The sequence below is a fragment of the Haemorhous mexicanus genome, chromosome 11 (genome assembly GCF_027477595.1).
Source record: "Haemorhous mexicanus isolate bHaeMex1 chromosome 11, bHaeMex1.pri, whole genome shotgun sequence".
NCBI lineage: Eukaryota > Metazoa > Chordata > Aves > Passeriformes > Fringillidae > Haemorhous > Haemorhous mexicanus.
Window position 1 is genome coordinate 5,011,162 of NC_082351.1, and position 26,794 is coordinate 5,037,955.

At 45.3% G+C, this 26,794-nt stretch overlaps 1 protein-coding gene across 1 annotated transcript; it reads left to right on the plus strand.

Moving 5' to 3' along the window:
- Window positions 1-16,164: 16,164 nt before the first annotated feature.
- Window positions 16,165-18,803, plus strand: GP9 (glycoprotein IX platelet). Its single transcript, XM_059856940.1, has 2 exons — window positions 16,165-16,284; window positions 17,584-18,803. Exon 2 carries the CDS (start codon window positions 17,590-17,592, stop codon window positions 18,181-18,183), a length of 594 nt encoding a protein of 197 aa, XP_059712923.1. The 5' UTR covers window positions 16,165-16,284; window positions 17,584-17,589; the 3' UTR covers window positions 18,184-18,803.
- Window positions 18,804-26,794: the final 7,991 nt, after the last annotated feature.

The following is a 26,794-nucleotide window of genomic DNA, read 5'->3' on the forward strand; positions in this document are numbered from 1 at the left end:
GGTTTCTATTCTGCTTTTCTGTCTCTTCTTTTTGCCTCAGCATGCCAAAATAGCTCAACTGCATTTTGCCCCCTCAACTTCTTTCAAATTACCTCGAGGCTGAAATCACAGCCCAAACCTGGACTGAGGTACCCATAGAAGAGCTCAGCTTAGCAGAACAAAACCTCCTTGTTTTGTGCAGCTCACTCACTTCTTCACTTAGAAGGGGTGTCTGAATTACAGCAAACTTCCCTGAAATGAGACTCACCCCTTGAATGACATTATTTCCTAAAATGTTTATATTTTTCTGAACTGGAACCATTTCAGACTCTGTCTGGAGAATTGCTTGCTCCTAGACTTGATCCCCCACCCATTTCCAGACTGTAGAACAAAAGAAGAGAAAGAAAAGGCTCAGAGGAATTCTAAAGTTCCTAAACTGGCATTTTAGACCCAGTCACCAGCTGCACAGCAAATCCAATTCATGGCCATTTTTACTCCTGCCAATACAACTGTATTTCTGTCTCATGAAACTCCCAAAACTCCAACAGCAGAGTGTCAGAATCAGGAGGAAAAGATCTCCTTAAATTCCTCCCTCTCCAAAAGCTGCAGCACAGAACACAGAGAGCTGTTAGGTTTAAGTTAAATAATAAATCAGTAACAGGAAAATAGGAAATAAACAATAGGAACTAAACCAGAATTAACTCTGCATGAGGAGAAGGCTCTGGGGAGAGCTGAGAGCCCCTTAAAGGGCACTCACAGGGAGGCTGGAGAGGCCTTTCCATGCAGGTCTGGGCTCAGGGACAAGGGAGGTGGCTTTAAGCTGAGAGTGGGGCTAGATGGGACCATGGGAGGAAATTCTTCACTATCAGGGTGCTGGGGCACTGGGACAGATTGTCCAGAGAGGCTGTGGATTCCCCTGGGAAGGTTCCAGGCTGGGCTTGGAGCGACCAGGCCTAGTGGCAGGTGCTCCTGCCATGGCAGGGCCTGGAATGAATGAGGAGAGCTTGAAGGGCCCTTCAATCCAAACCATCCTGGGATGCCACGAGTGTCACACAAAGTGTCCCAAACTGCTCCTGTGAGCTCTGCTCCTCCTCAGGGCATGACTCCTCCTCATCCTCCCTGCTCCTCCTCAGGGCATGACTCCTCCTCATCCTCACTGCTCCCCCTCATGCTGTAACTCCTCCTTATCCTCACTCTTCCTCCTCAGGGTGTGACCCCTCCTCACCTTCCCTGCTCCTCCTCATCCTCACTCTTCCTCCTCAGGGTGTGATTCCTCCTCATCCTCCCTGCTCCTCCTCAGGGCATGACTCCTCCTCATCCTCCCTGCTCCTCCTCAGGGTGTGACCCCTCCTCACCTTCCCTGCTCCTCCTCATCCTCACTCTTCCTCCTCAGGGTGTGACCACTCCTCACCTTCCCTGCTCCTCCTCATCCTCCCTGCTCCTCCTCAGGGTGTGACCCCTCCTCACCTTCCCTGCTCCTCCTCAGGGTGTGACCCCTCCTCACCTTCCCTGCTCCTCCTCATGCTGTAACTCCTCCTTATCCTCCCTGCTCCTCCTCAGGATGTGACCCCTCCTCACCTTCCCTGCTCCTCCTCAGGGTGTGATTCCTCCTCATCCTCCCTGCTCCTCCTCAGGGTGTGACCCCTCCTCACCTTCCCTGCTCCTCCTCATCCTCACTCTTCCTCCTCAGGGTGTGATTCCTCCTCATCCTCCCTGCTCCTCCCCATGCTGTAACTCCTCCTCACCCTCACTGCAGGGAAGGGCAGCCCAAATTCCTCCCTCCAGGCAGCCTCCCCTGGCTCCCAGCGGGCAGGACTCAAACCCCAGGGAGCTCCCCGTGTTCCCTGGGGTGCTCAAAGCAAATTACCTTCCTAATTACTGGTTTCTGGTGCTGCCTCAAAGAGCTGGGAGGTAACTTATCTCTGTCAGGGAGAAAACAAGGACTGTGGGATGACATTGAAAAATTGTCAGTATTCAAGTGGTTTCACCCACTTGCACCCTGCAAAGCAGAAAGGTCACAAGAGCTGAGGGTTTGGGTATTAGAGTTGGAGATAATTTCTGTGCTTCAAGGTTTTATTGTTTGATAGCTTTGGTTTTGCTGATTGCTTCTCATTGGTGGTTTTTTTCACAATGACAGGTGGAAAAATGGTCTCTAACAAAGGCAAGGTCCATTCTTTTGTGAGGAATTTTCTACCTCTTAAGGTTGCCAAAAACAGATAAAGAAAAAAAAAACAAGAGAAAAATATGTGGAGGCTGATACAATTTGACTTAAAATACCATTTAGATAAAAAATGTTAGTTTGAAATAAAGAAGATGCAATTCCCATGGGAGGATTTTTTTGTTTCTGAGCTGACTGTGGGAGTTAAATCCATTGCACAGGCAGTGCCAGCCCAGCACACAGCAGGACGAGCTGCTGTCCTGTCAGGCTCTGCAGCTCCAGCAGCACAGGGGACAGCAGAAGTCACAACAGGCTCTAATTGCTTCTGAGCCAACATCTGTCATGCCCAGGCTCAGACACACGGTGACTCATCCACCCAAGCACTGATGGGCCCCAAAAACGTCCCCAGCTCCTGGGTTTCTTGTTGCTGAAATGGCTCCTGAAGTATTAAAAAGTCTCTTTGTTCCCAGCCCCGCCACCAAAGAAGAAGTTGAGGTTCCTCAGCTCTGCTTTTCAAGGTTGTTCATTTTCTCTTATCCATTACAATCTTTTTCAGACCTGCTGAGCTCTGTCCAGCAGGTTGGGTTGTGGCACAGTCCCTGCCCTTGGGGCCGTGTTGGCTTTTTATGCTAAGAACTACCTGTACTTTATTTACAATAATTTTCCAATACCTATCCCCTGTTTCAGACAGTCTGTCTCTACTCTAAACCAATCCAGAAGTGCCACCATCACAGCAGAAGATGGAAGAGAAGAAGAAGGAGGACAGGACATGCCCAGATTCCTCCATCTTGCCTCTTGAGCCCCTATTCTAGATCCCCAAAATTCTACTTTTTCACCCTGTGATTAATTCACTAATATTTTTCTCAAACCCTTGTGGCTTGTAACTCCTCACACAAAGTTGGGAATTGTTTCCATGGCTTAAAATCAAAGGCACAGGTGTCTTTGACTCCGTGCCAAGGTCTCTGAGCCCCCTGCTAGGGTTTGGAGTCCTCCAGGGCAGCCAGAGGAATGTCCTGGGATCTGACACCCAGCTATTCAGAGCATTTCAAAGTCGCTCACGGATGGACTCAGGTTTTCAGTATCATTTTCTTCTGCCCTGCCCTGGGCAGCACCGAGCACATCCCACTGCCATGGAAACCATTCCCAGGTCACCTTCACATCCCAGAGCAGGGAAAGCAGCCCCTCACCCACCCCTGCATGAGCACTGCAGCAACAACTCCACATCTCTGTCACTCAGAAATGCCATGTCACACCCAGGTGCCACAGGCAGACCGGGGAGCCTCTGCCCAGGTGGGGATGAGGAGGAGCAGCCCAGGCAGGCTCAGACTCTGCTCTCCCACCTGGAGTCATCCAGGAGGGAAGCACAGCCCCTGCCTGCTCCTCTGCAGCCATTTGCAATGGAAATGGACAGTTTGGAATTGGTATTGATCCCCCACCCATTTCCAGACTGTAGAACAAAAGAAGAGAAAGAAAAGGCTCAGAGGAATTCTAAAATTCCAAAACTGGCATTTTAGACCCAGTCACCAGCTGCACAGCAAATCCAATTCATGGCCATTTTTACTCCTGCCAATACAACTGTATTTCTGTCTCATGAAACTCCCAAAACTCTAACAGCAGAGTGTCAGAATCAGGAGGAAAAGATCTCCTTAAATTCCTTCCTCTCCAAAAGCTGCAGCACAGAACACAGAGAGCTGTTTGATTTAAGTTAAATAATAAATCAGTAATAGGAAAATAGGAAATAAACAATAGGAACTAAACCAGAATTAACTCTGCATGAGGAGAAGGTTAATTGTGTGGAGAAGTTCAGCAGCTCTGGAGAGCAGCTACCAAGTGCAGCTGGAGCTGCCTTCATACATCTGACTGGAGCCAGACAGAAATAAAACTGACAGAATCTCTAATTCAAGGCACCACTCAGATTCAGGGAGCTACTGAACTGAACAGCAGTGTGTTGAGGGGAGAGAGAAAAGGGACAGGAAGGATTTCAAATCCTGAATACAGAAATATTTCAGGACATAAGAGATAAATAACTACAAGGGTGGCTCTTCTGTGCTCAGAAAACACCAAAGAAAAACTGATACAGGGAGAAGAAATCTAATTTTCACAGCACCTGTCAGTGAGCACTAACCTTTAGTATGAAATTAGGATGCCCAGATCTGCAAAGGAAGTGTCTTAACAAGATGCTCTCTGGAAAAGGAAGATTAATGTTTCATATTGCATTGATAAACCTGGAAATTTTCATTCTGTGGTGATAATTTGAACCACAATGAGTTGCTCTCAAGAGCTAAAGTCTGAATTTACACTGCAGGTATTCCAGCTTGTGTGCAGGGCACAGTGCTCCATCCCAGCAGCCACAAGTGTCATTTTTTATTGCTGTCCTTTGTTTTCTTTTTTGCAACTCTGCAGTTTGCTGTATGGTTTTCCCCCAACCAGGAAGAAATAGTGCACCCAGCAACCCCCATTTCATCAAAGGAAATTGTTGCAAGTCATTTAAGGAGACCTTTTCCTCCTAATTCTGACACTCTGCTATTAGAGTTTTGGGAGTTTCATGAGACAGAAATACAGTTGTATTGGCAGGAGTAAAAATGGCCATGAATTGGATTTGCTGTGCAGCTGGTGACTGGGTCTAAAATGCCAGTTTAGGAATTTTAGAATTCCTCTGAGCCTTTTCTTTCTCTTATTTTGTTCTACAGTCTGGAAATGGGTGGGGGGTCAATCTAGGAGCAGGCAATTCACCAGAGTCTGAAATGGTTCCAGTTCAGAAAAAATTTAGGGAATAATGTCATTTAAGGAGTGAGCTCATTTAGCAGACTGTACCATTATTTCATGGACTGCAGAAGAGATTCCCAATCTCCTGAGAGCTGGGCATGGCCAAGATCACAAACCATTGAAAAGGACAGGAGAGAGGAAAACAGCAGGGCTGAGACTCTAAAATAAATCATACTTGGCAATTCAGAATCTACAGGAAAGGAGACTCTACTGACAAGAACTGTAAGAGGAAAAACTCTCCAGCACAAGTAGGAGAAACCTGCATCCCTGCATCACCAGAAACTCCAGCTTTGACAAAACATCTCTGTCAGCTCACTTAAACTCTTTCACTTCCACTGAATCCCATTGTGTGATGGAAAAAAACCCCAATGTCATGAGAATCTAACCTGGTTTATAATGCAGAGGCCTTTAAAACCTTGGTTTTCTTTATTCCTTTGCTCATGCAAGAAAACAGCAACTCCAAACTTGCCAACCTTCTCCTATTTTTTAAGCAAAAGCCAACCTAACACTAAAAAGTAGGAAGGCTTTTCAAATCCTACAGGACATTTGACATTGCCTTATAATCAGAAACAGACTTAATGACAAAAATCAGCATATAGGTCCATAACTACTGGGGCTAAAAGTGGAAAGAACTAATTCCAGCAATGTGGATGAAATCTCTGGAAATTCCTCATTGCAGATTCACTTCATTCCTGCACAGGTGAGTAAACACCAGAAATAGTTTTAAAGCTGCATCTGCTCTTGAATGATAACATTTTGGAGACTTGGTCCTAACTTCTGCTGAAAATAAACAGCTGGAGGTCTCTGAAGGACAGTGGAACTGTAGTTTAGGCTATGGCTGACTCATAAATTGTCACACAAGCAAAGGGCAAACAATCACATTTTTCTTTCTTTCTTCCCCATCTTTCCTTGTCAGCCACTGCCAAATAAAAATTTCCACACAAGTTACTGCAGGTTTGGACACAGAAATGCTGGTTGGTCACTTCATGGCCCACTATGACCATGTTACAATGCCAAATCAAACCCAAAAAAAGGCTTGGAAGTCTTTTACACAATTATGAGAAGATAAATGACCTTGGTGCAGAGGGATTAATCCCTGCCCACCTCAAAGCAGTGAGATTGTGAGTGCACAGTGTGTACATGGGCCAGGGGCTTTGGGGGCACTCCAAACCAGGGCCAGCAGAAAGCCAGGACACCCTAAAAGTTGCCTCAGCTTGTGTGAAGAAAGATATTTTTTGTTTGCAATTAAAAAAAAAAACTGCCTTGAATAGTAAGGAGGGAAAATTTTATTTCTGTTCAGAAAGTTTAAAGAAAAAAAAAAAATCAAAGTGACCAGACAATAGAGGAGAAAGTGGTGTCACCATTCCAACAGAGCTGACACTAACAGGAATCCAGTCTGGCAGGTGAGTGTGCCCGTCCAAAAGTGTGAAATGAATCCTGCCCTGGAACCATTGCTAAGCACATCATGATGGAAACTGGGAGTCTGGGAAAGGGGGGAAATCAGTGCAGGGCACACTGGGGTGAGGAATGATGCCAGCAGAGTGACCTTAAACAAGGGATGGGTGGGGACAGCAGGGGGGCCCAGGGGGCACCGTGGACACAGTGGGAGCAGGAACAGCACAGCCACACTGTCCCTTGCACCTGGCACCCCAAAGTCCAGCCTGGCTGTGGTTCTGAGGAATAAAAGTAAGAATTATTTACCTGTGTTAGGGGTAGCTATTTACCCACTAACACAGGTAAATATTTTTTCTAATTGTTTTGCTATTTAAGCTATTTTTGTTAATTTGAGAGGAGAAATGGAGACCAAGGAAAGCAGCAGCTGCACAGAGAAGAAGAGCAGTGCTGGGTTTGTCAGAACCTGGGCTGTGGCTCTGTCTCCCAGACAGTGCCAGGAACCTGGCAGGGGAGGTCCTGGGGGCAGAGGAGAGCAGGTGATGCATCAGTCCCTCCTCACAGCTGGAGCAGGGACAAACTTGGCAAGCAGAACAGGAATTTTTCTGCTGTGAAACCCTTTGGCCAGGAAAAAGTGCACTTCATCAAACTGAACTTGGCTTTGTTGCTATAAATTCCTCCAGGAGCTCTGCAGCCCAAGAGCACTCCAGGGCCTGGGGCTCACCCAGGAGGGGGAGCACTGGACAGGACTGAGGAGGGACTCTGGCCTCCCACCCCATCCCAAATTCCCTGTCCCTGCACTGCTCACCCCCTGGCTCTCTTCAGTCTTCCCCACTGGAGCTGCTCCACTCTGCATCAGTAACTGCATTTATGGAATTAAACCCAGTGCTGCCACATCCTGGGTGAAACCCTGACCTATGGAGCATCCACCTCAGCTTTGCATCCACCAGATTAAAGCTGCTTTTGGATAAAGAATAAGTGAACTATATCAGATCAAACAACTCAAATCTGAAGTAATCAGATGGTTAAAATGATCTTCCTACTGTTTCAAATATTTTAGATACTTGTCCCTGTCACTCATCACTGCCAGTCTGGTTTAGATTTCCTCTTACCTATGGTTTACATGGGGTGCTTCAGGGTTAAAGCACAGTAAACATCCCTTAAAGTAGCTATCCATAAAGAAATGCAATTTATTTAGACAGGTTTTTCCTTCTCATCAAGAACTCCATGCCTACAGAATTATAATAAATGCTATAATAATTTTAAAAACTCCTAATATTTAGTATTTCCCTTTTGCTTTAAATGCAGTCTACCAGTAAGAACACTGACCTTCACCTCATTTAATAAATGCAGATCTCCAGCACTTCTGATCAAAGAAAGTTGGATAGATTCTTATATATTAGCATATAGTAAAAAAAAAATTTAAAAAAACGTAGCAGAGAAGCTGTAATTTAAAATCAACCTAAGGAACCTTCCACAGATTTAATGAAAGATGCAAAATCTTTAGTTTGTCTTTCTAACCAAAGGAAGAACAATCAGTGTTATATAGTTACATATTCTTGTAAATATAATGATATTTTTTTCTATTATATTCTCACCCAGAGAGAGCTTAAGCTGACCTTGAGTTGAAAGGGGGGTCAGCCAGAATTTCCTGCAAATTAAGGCTGGTAGGAATTTCTCATTTTAGATACGAAAGTTTTTCTTTTTGCAAAGAGTGTTCTGAATAATTTTTGAGAGAGATTTCAGCCAATGCCAATACAAGCATCCCCGTGCTGAAACATTTGAGAAATTATATTCTACAGCTCCAAAGCAGCAAAAGGGAGTAAAACCTCCCCTCTTCTCTGCTAATTTACTGAAAATGGCTTTGGAAAAAAATATCAACAATGTGGGTGCTCTTTGGGAATGTGGTTCTTAAGTACCCTGAAAAAAAAGGAAAAGCCAAATAGATAAACTCAGCCAGGCACAGTGTAAGACACCAAGAAACACTAAAATTGTCAAAGTCTTGGGTCACTAAGGGGGCTAATGGGGGAAAAAAGAGGTGTAGGGGAAGAGTCTTGTATTTCTCACCCAAATAATCTGGTTTTCAATGAAAAAAATAACACAGAGCTACAGATCCATAAAAAGATCCCTGAGAATTTTCAGATGACAGAAGTAAGCACACACTTCTATTTCACCTGCTAGCACAATCTGATCAAAGAGAGTTTTCCTTCTTTACCCTCTGTCTGCACTGCAGGGTTGTTGTGTCACTGGGTTTGACATTATCCTCTTCCAGGCTGAACTTTCTTCCCCCTTTCTCCAGTTTTACCCCAGGACCTGGAAATTATTTTTATCTTTATTTCCTTTGTTTTTTACCTGGCTGCTTACAGAATCACCTCTAGCCTGAAACCAGCAGTATGTGAGATATTTAAGGAGTTAATAGGAACTTGCTTGAGGCTTGGAACATCATCACCAGATTTAAAACAGCAAAAGGGAATGAGCCCTTGTCACAGATTTTTGCCTGAAGAGATGGGTGAAAACTTAGGTTGGTTATTTTTGGTTGGTTTGTTGTGTTTTGTTTTTTTTTTTTTTGGCAGAGGTATTGCCCAAATCAAAGTGTCAGGGAGAGTTAATTTTGTTTGCTTTTCAGACAGATGATGTGTTCCTGCTCATATTCTGTGCACTTATTTCAGCAGTCTGGTGGGTGAAATACCAAAAGCCACAAGATTTATACCTACTTCAGAAGTGCAGTGCCAAACACACTCGTGCTCAGAAAGCTGTGCTGCCTGGACTCAGTTCAATGGCAGAAACATCCCCAAACAGAGCACCCCAAACAGCCTCTGCACATCCCTGTGCCAGTGAAACCCTCCAGCACAGCTGCATTCACAGCCCTGGAACACTCTTTTTCATCCTGTTGAATTTCAGAGCAAGCTTTAGGAGGAATTGATGGGATTTGGATGTGTTTTTCCATGTGCCAGACCTGCAAACTGAGCAGAAGCTGAGGTTTGTAAAAGCTCTTTTCAGCTGCAGCAGTGCTGGAACTGGAGGCAGCACAGAGAACTGGCCCTGTGCTCTGGAAATACTCTGCTCTAAATTAAGCTTTATTCATAGAGATTAATCAGAAATGCCACAGAGTTTGAAGTGCAAGAAAAGGAAACAAACTGGAACATCCAAAAGAATAGAGATGGTGAGTAAAAGCATAGAAGCAAAACCTCAGGCCAAGCACTCTGCTCTCACAAACATGAAAGGGCCTTAAAACAGCATCCAGTGCCACTGAAGGGAGGCAGTGATGGGGACAACACTTAACTTAATCCCCAACACTTAATGGGAATCCCAGGGATTTCTCTTTCCTCATCCTTTCAGCTGAAGACACCTCATAATTCAGAGCAGTTCATGGGATGACTCCTCATTGAAAAAAAAAAAAAAAAAGTAAAGTAAAGTAAAGGTGGCAGATCTTCTGCAGTCACAGAACCTGAGCAGTGCCCTTTAGCTGGAGCAGCTGCAGGTGCAGAAACAGCCAAGGCATGAGGCAAACCCTCAGGGATTTCAGAGCTGCTGATTAGAGAGGACAGGGAGCTCTGCTCCCATTCCAGGCTCTGTTTCCCCATGAGAGGCAGAGATGCTGTGGCTGAGCTGTGCCTGTCAGCCTGGGGAGGGTGACACCACGAGTGGCACTGCAGGACAGCATCAAACCACCAGCATTTATCAAAACTGATGAGGAAATAAATTGTAAATAACCTCCAACCAGCTCCATTAAATGTAGGAAGCTTCACTGGATTCAGTCATCAGCACTGGGCTGGAGACACCAAATGAGGGCAAAGAGATAATTACATAATGCAGGAAGAGATAATTACATAATGCAGGAAGAGGCTTGCAGCATCTTTTAATGAATGCACAGTTCTCCTCAGAGGAACTGCTGCTTATTTATACCCTGCTATAAGTGACCATGTGATTAATTCAGCTGCCAGCCTGATCAAACTGACTCTCCAAATTGTTTGTATATCAGCATTCCGTGATAGGAAATAATAGGAGTAGCACAGCAGCATTTTCAGCTCTTGAGATTTTATCACAGGTCACACTATATAAAGGATTTCTTTCAGAATCCAAGGCACTTGATCAGCTTTCATTAGCAACCTACAGCCTGAAGGAGCAGGAGCAGGACTTGCAAAATGTGCACTCTTATGGCTCAAAATATCAAGCCCACTTAAAAAAAAAAAAAAAAAATCTACATGGCTTTGAAATGCAAATATCAGGGTTTGAGGATGCAATGCTAGAACTGGAAATGGGAGTTGGCAATAATGTTATCTCACATCCTCACATCCTGCAGCAAACACAGTGGTTGCAGAGTTGGGAATTACTCAGGACTGTGCTCCCAAGCCCAGGACTGCTCTGCACTCTGACATCTCCTCGTGGGTGAAACATTCCCACCAATCCACCTGCTGGCAGCAGGAATTCAGCAGAACGGGCTCAGATCTGTCTGCAGTGACTTTCTGGGGCTCTCCATGACTGCTCAGCAGTGTGGGCAAACTCTCCTGCAGTTCTCTGCACAGCAAACAGCTGGGCACATCTGCAGGGGTGGGCCCACAGTCAGTGTGGGGCAGCAGCGATGGGACTGGGGCTGCTCTCACTGGGGAAAAGTAATTCATCAGGAGTTCATAAACCAGAGCTGACTGCTTTATTTCAAAAACCAGGAAGCCATAGCTTTGTAAAGGACCTTATAAAAATAACCATTTTATCAGTTATGGACAGTGAGTGAAATTCCACAGTGAGTTCCCATAGCAAACTCGTCACCTGGGCTTTCCCAAAGCAGTCTTTTACATCAGACACTAATTAATATCTAATTGATCTCACCAAGAACAACTGCTCAGTGTGGCCATAAAGTTCAATGCCCTGCCTTCTACATTTCCAGCTCTTTTAGTAGAAAATAGCAGGGTTTAGTGTCTTAGGTTGGAAAATGCAAAATGTGGCTGGGAGTGTGTATTCAATTCCCATCTGTTAGAGGTGGGGCAGTTCTCTTCTGTTCCTGGGGCAGTTCTCTTTATCTCCTCCACAAACCCACCCTCCCTCCAGGAGATCTCTGCTGTCCATGGCCTCTGAGAGTCCCTGCAGGGCTGATCAAATTCCACCATCCCACGGGGAGATGCTCTGCCCAGGGGAGGAGCCAAGCATTCCTACCTGGATCCAATCTGCCCTGGGAACAGCCCAGCAGCCTTTGCCCACTGCATTCCCAGAGGAGCAGCTTTCTCCTGCCCTGCATTCCCAGAGGAGAGCAGGCCCATCTCCAGCAGCCCTGGAGCTGCAGAGGAAAACTCCCCCCTTGTGCAGGATCCCTGCTCCAGCAGAACCACAGCTGGCACTGCAGGAGGGCTGAGCCCCCCTGGGATGGGACTGTGCCACCACCCTGAGCCCCCCTGGGATGGGACTGTGCCCCCACCCTGAGCCCCCTGGGATGGGACTGTGCCACCACCCTGAGCCCCCCTGGGATGGGACTGTGCCACCACCCTGAGCCCCCCTGGGATGGGACTGTGCCACCACCCTGAGCCCCCTGGAATGGGACTGTGCCACCACCCTGAGCCCCCCTGGGAATGGGACTGTGCCACCACCCTGAGCCCCCCTGGGATGGGACTGTGCCACCACCCTGAGCCCCCCTGGGATGGGACTGTGCCACCACCCTGAGCCCCCCTGGGATGGGACTGTGCCACCACCCTGAGCCCCCCTGGGATGGGACTGTGCCACCACCCTGAGCCCCCCTGGGATGGGACTGTGCCACCATCCTGGGATGGGACTGTGCCACCATCCTGACACACAGGGGACAGGGCATGCTCTGACTCTGGCAGTGGTTTGTTTCCTTTGTTTGTACCATTGCATTTGGTTTTTTAGTTTTCCTAATAAAGAACTGTTATTCCTACTCCCATATCTTTGCCTGAGAGCCCCTTAATTTCAAATTTATAATAATTCAGAGGGAGGAGGTTGACATTTTCCATTCCAAGGGAGGTTCCTGCCTTCCTTAGCACACACCAGTCCTTTCAAACCAGGACAGTTTAGCTGATGATTTAGCTGATTTTGTTTGTCACCACTCTCCTCAAACAAGGAGCACACCACAGCACTCAGAGGGCTGAACAATCTCAGGCATTTCCCAGCCCTACTCCAGCTGTTATGCAATAAATTGGTAAAGATGCTTAAACACCTGTAGCAGGTTTGCCTGAAGAGTTGGCAGAGCATGGGAATAAGGTACATTCATGAATAGCTCTTTGTCACACTGGGAATTCAGCAACCAATGTCCCAAACAGCCAAACAGAGCAGTGAAATCATCTGGAACTGAGGACACCACATGTAACCATTTATTCCAGGAGAGGAGTGGCTGCTTTGGACTCTCTTTGGTCTGGTCCTAGCACTGAACCTCCATTAGCACCAATCTCAGGGATTTCTTGAGGGAATATTGCAATTTAATTTAATATAAAGTCATGCATGGAAAATAGAGAGCAGGAGATCTGCTCTGACAGCTCAGTCCCAATCCTAAATAAAACATTCCCATAAATGCAGTGTGGTGTTGTGCCTGCCTGGAACACTGGATTGTATTTTTAATGACAGTGACTGTGCATAAAGAGCTAGAAAAAGACCTGCTTTTCATTAGAGCCAAGCAAGCAAGGCAGAGAGGGGCACAGAGCCTCCAGTTTGCCCAGCCCAGGGCGGTGTAAATCCAGATTGACCATGGATATTTTCATTTACAGGCTCAAAACCCTCCGAGTTCCATAAAACACAAACATGTGCTTTTAGCCCTCTGATGTACACATTTTGTACCTCAGATTTATTTGTATCTTGGAGACAATGGAAAACAATATCCTAAAAATAAAACAATATTTTGTTCTTTCAGGCAATTCTTTTGAACTGGGAAATTATAGCTCAAAGGCCGACTGGGGGGGGGGGGGAATGCTCAGTATTTGAGAATAAAATAACTTGGATGACACCTAGTGGGAAAATAAGCAATCACTGGTGAAATTGTGAATGGGGAAAACGGCAAAGAGGGAGGTTCTCAATGAGAACAGGCAGGAGGAGAGAGAATTTCTGGATAAAATGGATGGAGTATAATTTAGGAGAAGAATTTCCTAAATGACAAGACTTTATCTGCCTGTGGAATAATCTGAGGAAATGGGATTTTGGATTTGACAGAGGCAAAACCCCAGAGCAAAACCATGATAAATGTGCAGCAGGAAAAAATATGGTCAGGAGGAATCTCTGAGCCCTCCTATGTGGAAATACTCAGAAGGTTTGACAGCCAGTTCTGCAGAGGGAAGTAGCTAAGAGGAGAATTTTGGCCTTCAGGCAATAATAGCTCCTGATTTAAGAGAAAACACAGTTTTTCTTTAATTAATTTCTGCCAGCAATATTCCTGGATGTGAGGATGAATTTTGTGATTGATTTTTTTTATCCTTCTTCTTGCTTATTTGTAGAATTCATTAATTACCAGTGACTCACATCCAATTACAAAGATCTATTTTGGTCAGTCTGCTCTCACCAACCTATTTGAAAATACAGAAGAACAGAATTAATCAAGGTGAGAGATTTTAAATGAGAAGCTGTGCATTGGCAGTGTGAGGTGGGCAGTTTTTCAGGAATGGAAACAGTGCTTGAGAAAACTTCTGCCTTTCTTGGTCAAGAACAGGTCACTGTCAGCAATAAATGCCTGGAACTCCTTAAAAGGGACTAGAAAAGATAATGGCATCTTCTGGCTGAGTTTGCTCTCAGCAGGTCACAGGTTTGATCTGCTCATTTATCTCCAGCTTGCAGCTTTTATTCTGACCCAGGAGGAGAGCAGTAATCTCCCTCAGCCCTTTTCCTCCCTGAATGATCACACACAGCCCCCACAGAACTCTCTGGAGGAGTCAAGGCCTCCAAAGAAAGCTGATCCCCAGACAAGGGCTTTCAGGGGAGAGCTGAGGAGGGAGGGGTTGTTTGGGACATGAGAGTTTCCAGAAATCCCTCTCCACTGAGAGGAGACAGAGCCTCTCTCATTCACAAAAACTTCACCAGGATTCTCTCTGTGGGAAAAAATTACTTTCATACCCTAACAAGATTATAGCAGATTATAACTATTTTTTTTTCAAATTGGCTCTTAATAAAGCCTCTTAAATGAAGAATCTTCATTTGGCCTACAAAAAGCTACAGCCCTAAAATCAGAAATGCAAATGCCTGGTGCTTCTGGCAGCCACTCCCTGCACACCCTGAGCTCCACAGGGAGCTGGAGCACTGGCCAGGGGACAGGGCTGGGGACTCAGCAGGAGCAGCTGGGCACATCTGGGCACCTCTGCCACCCCCAGGAAACCTGGAGGAACACAGGACTAACTCTGAGGGCAGCACAGAATGGAGGTGTGGATTTCAGGGATTCCAGATGTTGTCAGTGCAGAAGGACACAGAGTTTGATTTCACTGTGTGACAGAAGGTTTTGGTTCCATGGCAGCACAGAGGCACAGACTGAGCAGGCACAGGGCACACAGACATTTATGGAATCATGGATGTGCTCCCCAAAGGCAGGGGAAGCACCCCGAGGATGGGAGCACCAGGAGCAGTGCACTCACAGCCATCCCCTCCTGACAGTGATGATCTGCTCACCTCAGCATGGAGGAATCATCTCTTAATCTCACAGAAAAGATCAAAATCCTAACGGGCTTTGAAGTATTTTTGTCTTTTCCCCCTGGCACTGTCTGAATTGCCTTTTCAAATGCTAAAGAGCAGATACACAGTAAAGCATCTTTTAAAGGAAATTCCTAACAAATTTCCAGCTCCTGGTAACTCATTAGACCTAATGAAGAAAAGTTCTTTAAAAATAAGTGAAAGTTAGACAACAGGAATTGCTGTCAGGACAATTTATACACCAGAAATTTCCTTTCCTCCCAGGAACAGCCAGTTATAAAGGAAGGACAGCTCAAAACCACAGCTCTGCTGCACATCTGCAACATGAAAACCTCACCTGGGCTTCGTTTCCAAAAGCAGAACAGAGCTCCAAGCCTGTCCCCAAACCAACACCACCCAAATCTGGCCTGAATGGAACAGCAGGCCCACAACCAGCTGGGTTTCCAAATGCCAGCTGCCATCAGAAGTCTTGTGGGCTCATGGCTGGTAACTAAAGCAAAGGAAAATTTATATCCAAAACTTTGCACACCCAATCAAATTGAAAAGTAAATCTTATTTTTGCTTTCCCTTCACACAGACATGGCATTCTGTGTTCAGAGGAACAGATTCATGTGTATTACAAACTTGTTTGACCCTCATTTACTGGCTTTGCAGCCAAATACACACAGACATTTCAGAAACCTCCCTTTCACCAGCTGGAGTTATTGTTTTTGAACACGGGTGACCCAAATTAAATACTATATTTTGGGTGACTTCAACACAATTTAATCTCTTTCAATTTGGGTGACTTCAACACAATTTCATCTCTTTCAATTCAATGGCATTAATATTTCCTTTCTCTGTTCCTGTCTTTCTCTATCCCTTAATGATGTCACCTGCCTATCATAGTTATTTTGCTGTTATGGTGTGCTTTTAAAAGTTTTATTAAATGGTGAGAAGGCAGATAATAAACAAACCTGGCTGACTAATACAGAAAAACTCAATTTCACAGGCTAACTTCATCTCTCTCACCTGCTGGGGCTTGTGTGTCTCAGCAGTTCAGGCCCAAACTAACTTTTATACCTGGAGATTTTCTGGAGATTAAAAAAACCCAGAAATTTCAGATGAGTTTTTTCAGATCCTATCAGATGCAATAGGAAAAATACATTAGGAGCCAAACAAAAATCCCAAAGCATTTCCTCTTGCTTGCAGCAAGCACAAGACCCACCCCAAGCACTTTATGCCATGGCACAACCATAAATAGCAGCTCTGGGCTGCTGCCCCATCCTGCAGAGGAAAGAGCTCATCTCCCCTGCCACACTTCCCTGGGGACTCTGAGCACTCAGCCTGCCCTGCCAGCCCCACTGCAGGCACAGGGACAGGGATCAGAGGGGCCAGACAGGGTAAGTGTCACCTCCCCAGCTCTCCCTTCTGCTTTTCTGCCCCACTTCTGGTTTCTGTTGGAGTTTGGGTTTCTTGCTGCTTCTATATTTAATCAGAGGAGATCATCTTTTCCATAAATAACACTTAACTTCTTTTAGCCAGCTGTCATAATCTTTCCTTCTAAGATGTTTACTTTGGGAAAAAGAGCTCTGGTAGATTTCTTGAAAAATCACAGATGAGTATCTGGGTTCAGAGCACAGATACTCAGAACACCCAGTCCTGGATTTCAGTTTATCTTAATGGCTGCAATAGGCTTTAAGGATGAACAAAACATGTAGTGTATGTGCCATGTCAAAAATTGGTTAGTGAACCATCCTAGCAAAAAAAAATTGGGGGTGGGGGAGGTGGGTGGAAGCACAATACAGAAGGTAAATTATGACTGTCAAGAGCAGAGTTAAGTCTGGGCAGTTATAGAGGAACATGTGGAAAAGAAAATAAGCAACAGGTGGCACAGGACACAAAGAGGAACCACAGGGTATTTGTCAACTCACTGACAAAGACATAGGAGATGGGTTAGATGAGTATTTCAGCTTCAGAAAGAAAGAAGAGTTTCAGACATTTACAATTATTCAATCCCTTAAGCTTCATTTTGAAAACTGGTTTAAACACACGATTTTAACTCTGGATCTATGACAATATGGAAGCAGAATAGAAACCTTTGCCTAAAACTAAACTGGCTTTTCCCATCCTCTCCTGGTGACATTCTGTCCCAGAATTTTGATCAAAAATATTTTTTGTACAATTATGAAGGGAAAACAGTGAACCAGAGAGGAAAGGGAAGAACTGTGCACTGTCTTCTATGTTTATGCTGAAGATGGGGAGAGTGGTTCTGTGGGACATACAGAGAGCTAAAGATTTGTCATAGTTGAGACAGAGACAATGCAAAGACACATACTCCATTTCCAGAAGGCTTCCAAACCTGTTTCTATTCTAGCATGCCTGCTTTTTCTACATTCTTAGAAAGCTCCTAAGTTTACACTTTGCTCATCGGTCACGAGAGACAAGCAAAGTGCTTCTTGGAATAGGCAGTTACACGTTTCTCCTATTTATCCTTCTTTTTTCAGGTTTCTATGTCAACAACCGTGGAAAAAAATTCTTTCAGAGGCAAACACGGATCCTCTTGTCAGACTTCTCAATGGCTCACAGAAGTCACTGTAAAACCTCTTCCACAAAGATTTTATTCCAGACACCTAAACCTGGGCGAGAAATAACCACTGTGGAACCACACTAATAAACCTCCCTTTTTATTGTTTCTGCAGCTGGAGATGGAGCTGCTGGCCATGCTGGGCTGTGCCCTGCTGCTCCCCACGGTGCTGGGGGAGGATTGTCCATCCCAGTGCAGCTGCTGGTCCCTGGGGGAGCCGTGGGGGACAAGGGTGGACTGCAGCTCGCGGGGGCTGCGCGCCCTGCCCGCCCTGCCCCGCCTGACCCGCAGCCTGCACCTGCACAACAACAGCCTGGCCTCCATCCTCGCCGGGGCCCTGGACAGCCTGGGCCACCTGCAGGAGCTGCAGCTGGGGGACAACCCCTGGCACTGTGACTGTCACATTCTGTACCTGAAGCTCTGGCTGCAGGATTTCTCCGAGCCCGCGCTCGCCCGGCTCCGCTGCGCCAGTCCCGCTCCGCTGAGGATGAAGCCCCTGGGGCAGCTGACTGGGAATGATCTGGGTGTCTGTACCAGGCTTCTCCCAACCAAGTGTCTCCAGTTCTTCTGGCGAGACCTCATTTTAATTGCTGGAGCAGTAATTACCCTCCTTTTAGTGGCGTGGGCTCTGAAGCTTTCCAAAAAGCTGATCTGCCAGCTCCGCCTCGGGAGGAGGCTGAGGAGGAGCATCCCCAAAACCTGCAAGGTACTGTGAGCTCTTCCTGCCCCAGCCTGGCAGAAACTCCAAACTCCTCCTCAACAAAAAAAGCACTGGCTGCAATGGTTTGAATAGTCAGTGCTAAAAAAGCCCAAAGTCTGGGTCCTCAGGCGAGTTTGATTTAATTTTTGTCCAAAAAGAAGCTTGGTGAGGTTTGGACAGACAACTTCCACCCTGCTGCCATCTGCTCACGTGAAGAGCAGATTCCACATTTTTAAAAATCATTTAACTTTTCATTTTCCCACTGAATTCCTCACCTCTTATAGAAAGAAGATTTACAGCCCTACACTTGTTAATAAATGGAGATGAACACCAATTGTGTTACTTTAACAACTCTTTTCTCACTGTGAGTTTACAACCCATCAGCATCTCTCAGTGTCCCAGGGGGCTTGGTAGGACCATTCCTGTGTGCAGGAAAACTCAGCCCTCTCTTCCTGAGGTTCATGAGGCCACCAAAACCACCCAGATTACACAGACCAGACACTGAATGCATCCCTAACTGAATGCAGTTAAAGATGGACTGGTAATGGCATTACAATCAGCAAAATAATTGTGAATCATATGGAATTTCCTGGAGGGCGAGCAATAATAAAGCATTCTGTGTGGAACTGAAATAATGGATGCTTATTGAACATTCCTATTGACCCAAATTTGATCTCTTCCATGATTCTAAATATTTCTGATTAAATTTCTAAGATATTTCCTGAACTTGTCCTCTGGAGATAATTTTAGAATATTTCCCCTGCACTGAGCTTTTCAATGTTTTAAAAGATAACCACCATTCTGTAAGAATGCAGAATATTACAGTAGAAATGCACTCTGCCATCTCCCATGGAACTTCCTACATGACATTGTTTGTTTCCCAAAAATTACATAAATCATTCCCACTAAAAGTTTATTACTCTCTGCTGTACCTATAAAATAGATATGCATGGAATAGTGAACTGCTTTACTACATGGCTTCAACAGTACAAGTATTTTTTGAATGAGCAATTAGTGAACATTTCTGCATTCACCAATCAACACACCAAGTAAAATACCCAGAGTACAGGAAAAAAAATTGAGAGAACTTTTCTGTCCTTAACATTTCTGCTTACACCAACCAACACATCAAATAAAATGCACAGAATACACAGGATACACAGGAATTAAATAATTGAGAGAACTTTTCTGTCCTTATAAAAGGAAAGAGGAGGGAATCTCTTCCACGGCAGTAGTTCACATTCTACCAAAACAGCCTTGCATTTATAACTTTTCATCCATTTGGGTTTTATCTGGGAAAAAACCCTCTGCAAAAGGGACAGCTGGAACTAACTGAGGGTCAAAAGCAACACTCAGTGTTTATCTGGCAGGGCCACTGTGTCATGCTTAGCCACACACTCCATCAAACTGCATAAATAACACCACAGCTGCTAACAACGTGCAAAGGCAGGAAAATGCATCAGCTATCAAAATGAAACACGCAGGCAGCACTCCCAAAATGGGTCTGGAACACCCCAGGAACTGTCACTGCATCCTGCCTGCAAGGGGCAAACTGGTGGCTGGATCTGCTTGAACAGTCTGGGAACACAGGTGTGACTGCTGGGATGATTAAAATAAAATAAAATAAAATAAAATAAAATAAAATAAAATAAAATAAAATAAAATAATAAAATAAAATAAAATAAAATAAAATAAAATAAAATAAAATAAAATAAAATAAAATAAAATAAAATAAAATAAAATAAAATAAAATAAAGGTTTGCTTCCACAGTGGGCAGGACAAGTCATCAGGGTCAGCATTATTGACCAGAACCTCACAGTAGCACACAGCGAAGGTTTGTGTGAACAGCAATTCTGGTGAACTGTAATTCTGTATACTGAAACTCAGTTAAGGTGAGGGATATTTGCAGGTTTCATTAATTAAATAGCACAGTCTGTGAATCACCTTTTTGCCTGTAAATTCTCTGTATTTTGTTAACACTGGAGCAAACAGCATTGCTCAAGCTGAACTGTCCAGCTTCCTGCTTGCCTTCTGCCAGGCTTTAGTTAGAGTTTATTCCAGGTTTGAGCTCATGCAGCAGGGCAGTTTGCAAGGCTCCATCATCACAAAACTCTGCTTTCCTTTCTGCTACAGGGCCACCCTCCTGACAGAACGTGATTATTGTGATTAATATGATTATTAATGTGCTAACAGCCAGCTCTGGAGCTCCCTGGAACACAAGGCAGCTCATTCCCTAAGAACCACCCTGCCTCAGCTCAGAGCAGGCTGAATAAAACAGCCCAGCTCTGTCCTATGAAATAAAACAGCCCCAGCTCTGCCCAAGATAATAAAACAGCCCAGCTCTGCCCAGTGGAATAAAACTGGCTCTGCCCAGGGGAATAAAACATCCCAGCCAATGAATTAAAACAGCCCAGCTCTGCCCAGGGGAATAAAACAGCCCCAGCTCTGCCCAATGGAATAAAACATCCCAGCTCTGCCCAGTGGAATAAAACTGGCTCTGCCCAATGGGGTAAATCATCCCAGCTCTGCCCAGTGAAATAAAACATCCCAGCTCTGCCCAATGAAATAAAACAGCCCCAACTCTGGCCAGTGAAATAAAACAGCCCCAACTCTGCTCAATGGAATAAAAGTGGCTCTGCCCCATGGAATAAACCAGCCCAGCTCTGCCCCAGGCAATAGCAGTGGCTCTGCCCTGTGGAGCCCAGCTCTCTGGCTTTGCAGCACTGATGTGGCTCCTCTGGGTGCAGCCACTCTGGGGCTGACTGCTGCAGTCAGCTACAGATAACTCTTTTCTGCACCAGGACTGAAAGAATTGAAGCACTTCTGCTCGTTTATAAGACAGAAGGATTTCCAAATCCAGAAAGAAAGCAACAGCACCATTGCCCTGGGCAGCAGCAGCTGCTGGGGCCACTGGAGCTCCTGGGAAAGCACAGCAGGAGCAGTGGAGCCTGAGGAGGAGCTGCCCAAAAGGTGCCAAGGGTGGAGCTGAGCAAGTGGGAAAAACAGAGGCATTGCCATGGACACTTGATATTCCTGCTTTTTTATATGTTTTTTATTTTATTTTTATTTTTAGTAGGAAATACCTTCCTCCTGCCTGGACAGGGCAGTGGCAACTGCCAGCAGCTCCAATCCAAGTGGCAGTGCCAGGGAGGGCTGGGCACCTGGACAGTGCAGGAGGTGGCATGGCTTGGGGAATGGAGCCAGCTCGAGCCCTCCTGCCCTGGCAGGAGCAGCTGCTTGCCACAGAGGGGCAAAAGTGCATGCCTGTGATGCAAGTTATTTTAGAAAAGATGCTTACTCAGAGTAAAATTGCAATATTTTCACTAAAATGTACCTACCACTGGTGTGGGGTCACTGAATTTGCATGATTTCTGCCCTGTCCCATGCTCTAAGGATGTTGGTATTTTAAGAACATCCATTTCTCATGTGTTTCAAATCCCACGTCCTGCAGGTGAAGGGTAAAAGATGAATGAGACCCAAGTGCACTTGACAGCTTTTCTTTTTCAGGAAGAATTCTGAAAACAGCTTTTTGTTTTACCCATGCTTTGAGACCCACCCCAGCCTTTCCCAGCAGCTCTGGGCAGCTCCATGACGTGGACATGTGGCATTTTTCTGTTCTGACTCTCTTCTCTTAAGTGTCAGTGAGTGTAGGAAGAAGATTTTAATTTATACATCTCCATGGGCTCACACTCATATGTAACCTGAGAGGATTTTGACTGCAAACCTGTCCTAAGGTTTGCTCAGCAGCCTGGGTTGAATCAATTCACAATAAATTCATACCAGAGACCAAGCACAGCTTTGCTCTCAGGAACAAAATACATTGCAAAGTTGACCAGCTTGTTCTGCATTTATCATTTGGCTAAGTGGCTGTGAATTTAAGGGTTCAGATTTAGTGCTCCCTTTCAAAGAATTTAACTACACAGAAAATGAGTAATACAAAGTAAAATATTTCTTTCTGTTCAGTTAAACCCCTGCTAAGCCATAAGAGAGATGTCACATAATGACAATAATTTTCCATTTTATTTGCACACCTTCTGCTTGCACTGACCAGATATGGAACTGCATTAAAAACTACCAGAATAACTCATCCAATAAAAAGAGAAAAACTCACCCAAGAAAAAGTTTCAAACAGCAGAAAACCAAGACTTTTCCTAGCCTAATAATACAGGAAAAAATAGGGATTCCCTCAGGTGAACAGGAAATTTCTCCTATTTCTGAACTAGAAAACACAAACTGTAAGAACTAAACACTAATTCAATGTACAAAACACACCCTGAATGCAGTGAAATGGGCTCTTGGCTGGTGTGTGCTGCCACTCTTGTATTCTAAATTAATTAGCCAATACACATTCATTCTCATGCTGATTTATGTTTAAATGCACTGTTTGGGAAATTATTAAAATAGAATTTGAGGCTTCATAAAACTGCTGTTCTTCCTGGATTCCTAAGGCCCACACACTAGCATGTTATGATTTATACCTGAATTACAGGATTTTAGTTTCACTGCCAACAGATGAAATATTAACAATTCCCACCTAATGACTCCTTTGATGGTGCTAAGTTTACTGTGATGCTTAGCAGTGCTAAGTTTATTTATCTTAATGCCTTTTCTCTCCAGAGCACAAAACCATTTCCCAAAGTGCTGCAGCTCTGTCGCTGGAACCCACGAAAATATTTTGCCATTAGGTTGGCTCCACTGAAATTCAGAGGACACTCAATAATGGGTGTGTGACAACAAATTGCTCCAGTTGCATAATGGCCACATGGCTGCTATTTATACTGAGCTCCTTCCCAGGGGCACTGTGCTCCTGCCATGGCCTCTCCAGTGCCTTCCCCAGCAGCACTTCCCAGTGTTCATCCCAGTGATGTCACAGCCACTGCCTGACCTGGCATCTTCATTTTAGCCAAAAGAAATGTTGGCATTTAGAATTTTGCTCAGATTTCATTTGGCTTGGCTAGTCTGACCAGCAAGCATCCAGTTCTCTGATGCAACCAGCAACCCAGATTTATTAAAATTGAATGGTGCTGGTCTGCATCAAGACATTCCCTGGGAAAACTGGACTGAAACCTCTTCCCTCAGAATACTACTAAGGAATAGGGCTACAGAAATACAGAGCATTCATCTTAGTCCAAGGGGAAAAAATTCAAATGAGGCCTTTTCTTAAATGACCTTGATCTCTAGGGAAGGGAGTGTCAGCAGGGATGGATTGCAGCCTCCCTTTTCTCCTTGAATCATCTCTCTTGTGTCCTCTTCAGGGGTCAAAAGGGTTTTACCTCCTAACTAATAATTTATTTTTTGACAAGGATTTATAGATTGCCTCTTACAGCCATGGAGAAGGACTCTGGAACCTGACACATCCAAATAAAATCGACCTTTGCAACCCTCTCCCATCAGCAGCAGGGCAAAGCAGAGGAAGTCTGGCAATGGCCACACCACCACAGGCTGCCCTCCCGACAGCAGAGCATTTAGAACTGAGGGTATTTTGATTTCCCTGAGTTTGCAGGGACACTGCAAAACCCAGTAATGTAATGTTCAGGTGCACTTATCAAAAGCTGGATTAGGGAAAAACAGAAACTAAACCAGCAGCAGTTACAGCCTGAAGGGACAGTGTGGCCGGACAGTGCCCAGGCACAAGGGACCTGGGGGTACTTGTAAGAGCTGAAATGAGGGATGTGGGACTCCAGGCAGCTCTCCAAAATGCAGTTTATTGTATCCAAAATGCAGTTTATTCCATCCAAGACGCTGCAGCAGCCCAGGGTGGTGGGTGACAGAGCTGTGCCCACAGCTGTCAGCTCCAGCTGCAGGCAGGCCTGGACACCCTTTGGTTTGGTTACAGTGCATTCTGTACTTTTCTTTGCTGAGCATCTTCATAGAGTAGAACCAATCCATACCTGAACTATCACCTACAGCCCATCATACCTGCTGTAATTCCCACATTCATGGCACTGCTCTCCAGTCACTCACAGCCAGTACATCACAGTTTAAGCCAGAAGTTGTTTTTCAGTTTTCTTGCAGTGGAAAATTCTGAGCCCTTTTTTCTCCTTGCCATATTTGTGCCTTGTTTGCCTGTGCTCTCTTCCTGCTTGGTAAAAACATCTTCTTGTTTGAGGTGGGTTTATCCTTTGCTCTGAGCCATAAAACCCCTTCTCACTAACACAGCCTTTGCCTCCTTGGTTATTCAGTAAGAATGGCTCAGCAATTCTTTTCTTCTGTACCAAAACTTGCTTCCATCTCTATTTCTTCATCAGACTCTACATTCAAAAATCTTTCTGCCAAGCACACACGGCTGTGAGACTTTCTTGTCAAACTTTCATCCTTCCCAACAGGTGCTGGTGACAGCAGGCTGGACATGAGCCAGCAGTGTGCCCTGGTGGCCAAGAAGGCCAAGGGCTCCTGGCCTGGATCAGGAATGGTGTGGCCAGCAGGAGAAGGGAGGTCATTGGCACTGGTGGGGTCACACCTGGAGTGCTGTGCCCAGCTCTGGCCCCTCCAGTTGGGAAGGACCTTGGGACACTGAGCACATCCACAGGGGGCAACGAGGCTGGAGAGGGGCTGGGAACACAAACCCTGAGAGGAACCCCTGAGGGAGCTGGGGGTGCTCAGCCTGGAGAAAAGGAGGCTCAGAGGTGCCCCCATCACTCTCACAGCTCCTGAAAGGTGCCTGTGCTCAGCTGGGGCTGGGCTCTGTCTCCAGCAGCACTGACAGAACCAGAGCTCACAGCCTCAGGCTGTGCCAAGGGAAATACAGGTTGGAAATATTTCCTGCAGGAAAAAGTTTTCACAGAAAGGTGATAAAGTTCTGGAATGGCTGCCCGGGGAGGTGGTGCTGTCCCCATCCCTGGGTGTGTTTAACAAAGCCTGGATGTGGCACTGGGGGCCAGGGCTCAGTTGAGGTGTTGGGGCTGGGTTGGACTCGATGGTCTTGAAGGTCTCTTCCAACCCAGTCACTCTGTGAATTCTGTGAATTCTGTGAATTCTGTGAAAGGAGCAAAGAAAGGACACAAATCGTGCACAGCAAAAACTCAGTCCTCCCGAAGGGATTCCTTTGCCTCCCATCACTGCTTTGTCCGACTGCTCTGAAACTGGACCAACAATGGCACCTAGTGGCTGCTGAATTCCACAGGGACAGAAATTCTCTGAAATTTGTCACCCTTTTCAAGTGATGGGCTGAGGATTTCCAAACAAGCTGCTAATTACTGCCAGCTCTTCCCAGAGTTTGCATGCAAATTTTCTGTCCTGAAGTGTCAGAAGGTGCAAGACACAAATTGTTTTCGCTTGACAGAAGCCTGGAGTTATTATAATTCTGGACTTTGTTTTCTTCACTGTGATTAATCATTTTTAGACATGCCTGGAATTTTCTGCTACTACAATTCCTAAAGTCACAGCTCAATATTTATATTGAAACTTGACTGAGGTTTTATTCCTTCTGTTCTCCCAAAGTGAAGATGAACTTTAATGTAAATCCAAATTCTACTAATACCTTTGTACTATGACTTCATCCTATCAAAGTCTGATAAAACAAAAAAGGAAAAAATGTATATTAAGTAGAACAAAATAAAGAAATCAAATGCCTTTGGGGGTCTTCTTCCCTACCATCCCCCTACCTAGTTGATGTCCAGCATCATAATTTTTAAAGGCCCAAATATTTTTTTATCAAGTTGTTTTAAAACAACTTGAGGTCCCTCAGCAATCTGTACCAGGGAGAATTACCATCAAAAAAATCCAACTATTGTGAAAACATCAGGGATCCCAAACAGACACAAGGAGAATGAAAACCCAGATTTTAGGATGTCTGATAAAAAGAATAAAGAGCCAGCAGACCCTGCAGATTTCCAGGTGTTTCTTTACTGAGCCTTTAGCACTTTGTGCAGTATTTCATGGTCATACAGCCTCAGGCCAGCTGGTAAACCCCAGTTCATGTGCACCCTGCTGCTCTGTGGGACTGGCTGCACTGGAAACACCAGGCAGGAATCCTGGGGGGTGCAAATGCTGCTAAAGGTACCCAAAAACTCCCTGACTGTACTCCTGAAGGTGCAGCTCCAGCCAAGATGATGCAGGTCCCCAAGGAGCTCAGAGAACTGCACAGATACCCAAGACAAGGGGGCTGGCTGGGAGGATTGGCCAAATAAACCAGAGGGTTTGGTCTCATCAGCCACTCTTTGGTGTCTGAGACTGACTTCCAGCTGGGTTTAAGGAATCAGTTCTGCAATTGGCATGGCTGTGGAGTGGTGTGTGTGTCCTCATGCCCCCTGAGATAAAACCCCTGCAATGACTGCCTTTGATCCTCTACAGAGCACAGACCAGGAGAAAAGGAGGGGTGATAAAAGCCTGAAGAAGCCAAGCAGAGGAGGATTTGCACTTCATTCATTCAGAAGATGATTCAGCTGTGTATGTGAATGCAGCATTTCAAACGACAGAGGCCAGTCTCCACAACTGAGTCATCTGAAAGGAACTGGAAATAGCTGATGGTTTCTAATATTCAAAATGCCTAACTTGGAAAACTTCATGAATCCAATTACATTTTTTTTGTTCTCCACAGCTTGTTCTGGAACTTGGCTGATAACAAAGGCAGCACCCACACAGGGCAAGGAGCACATCACACGTGACAAAGTCACACACGCTGCT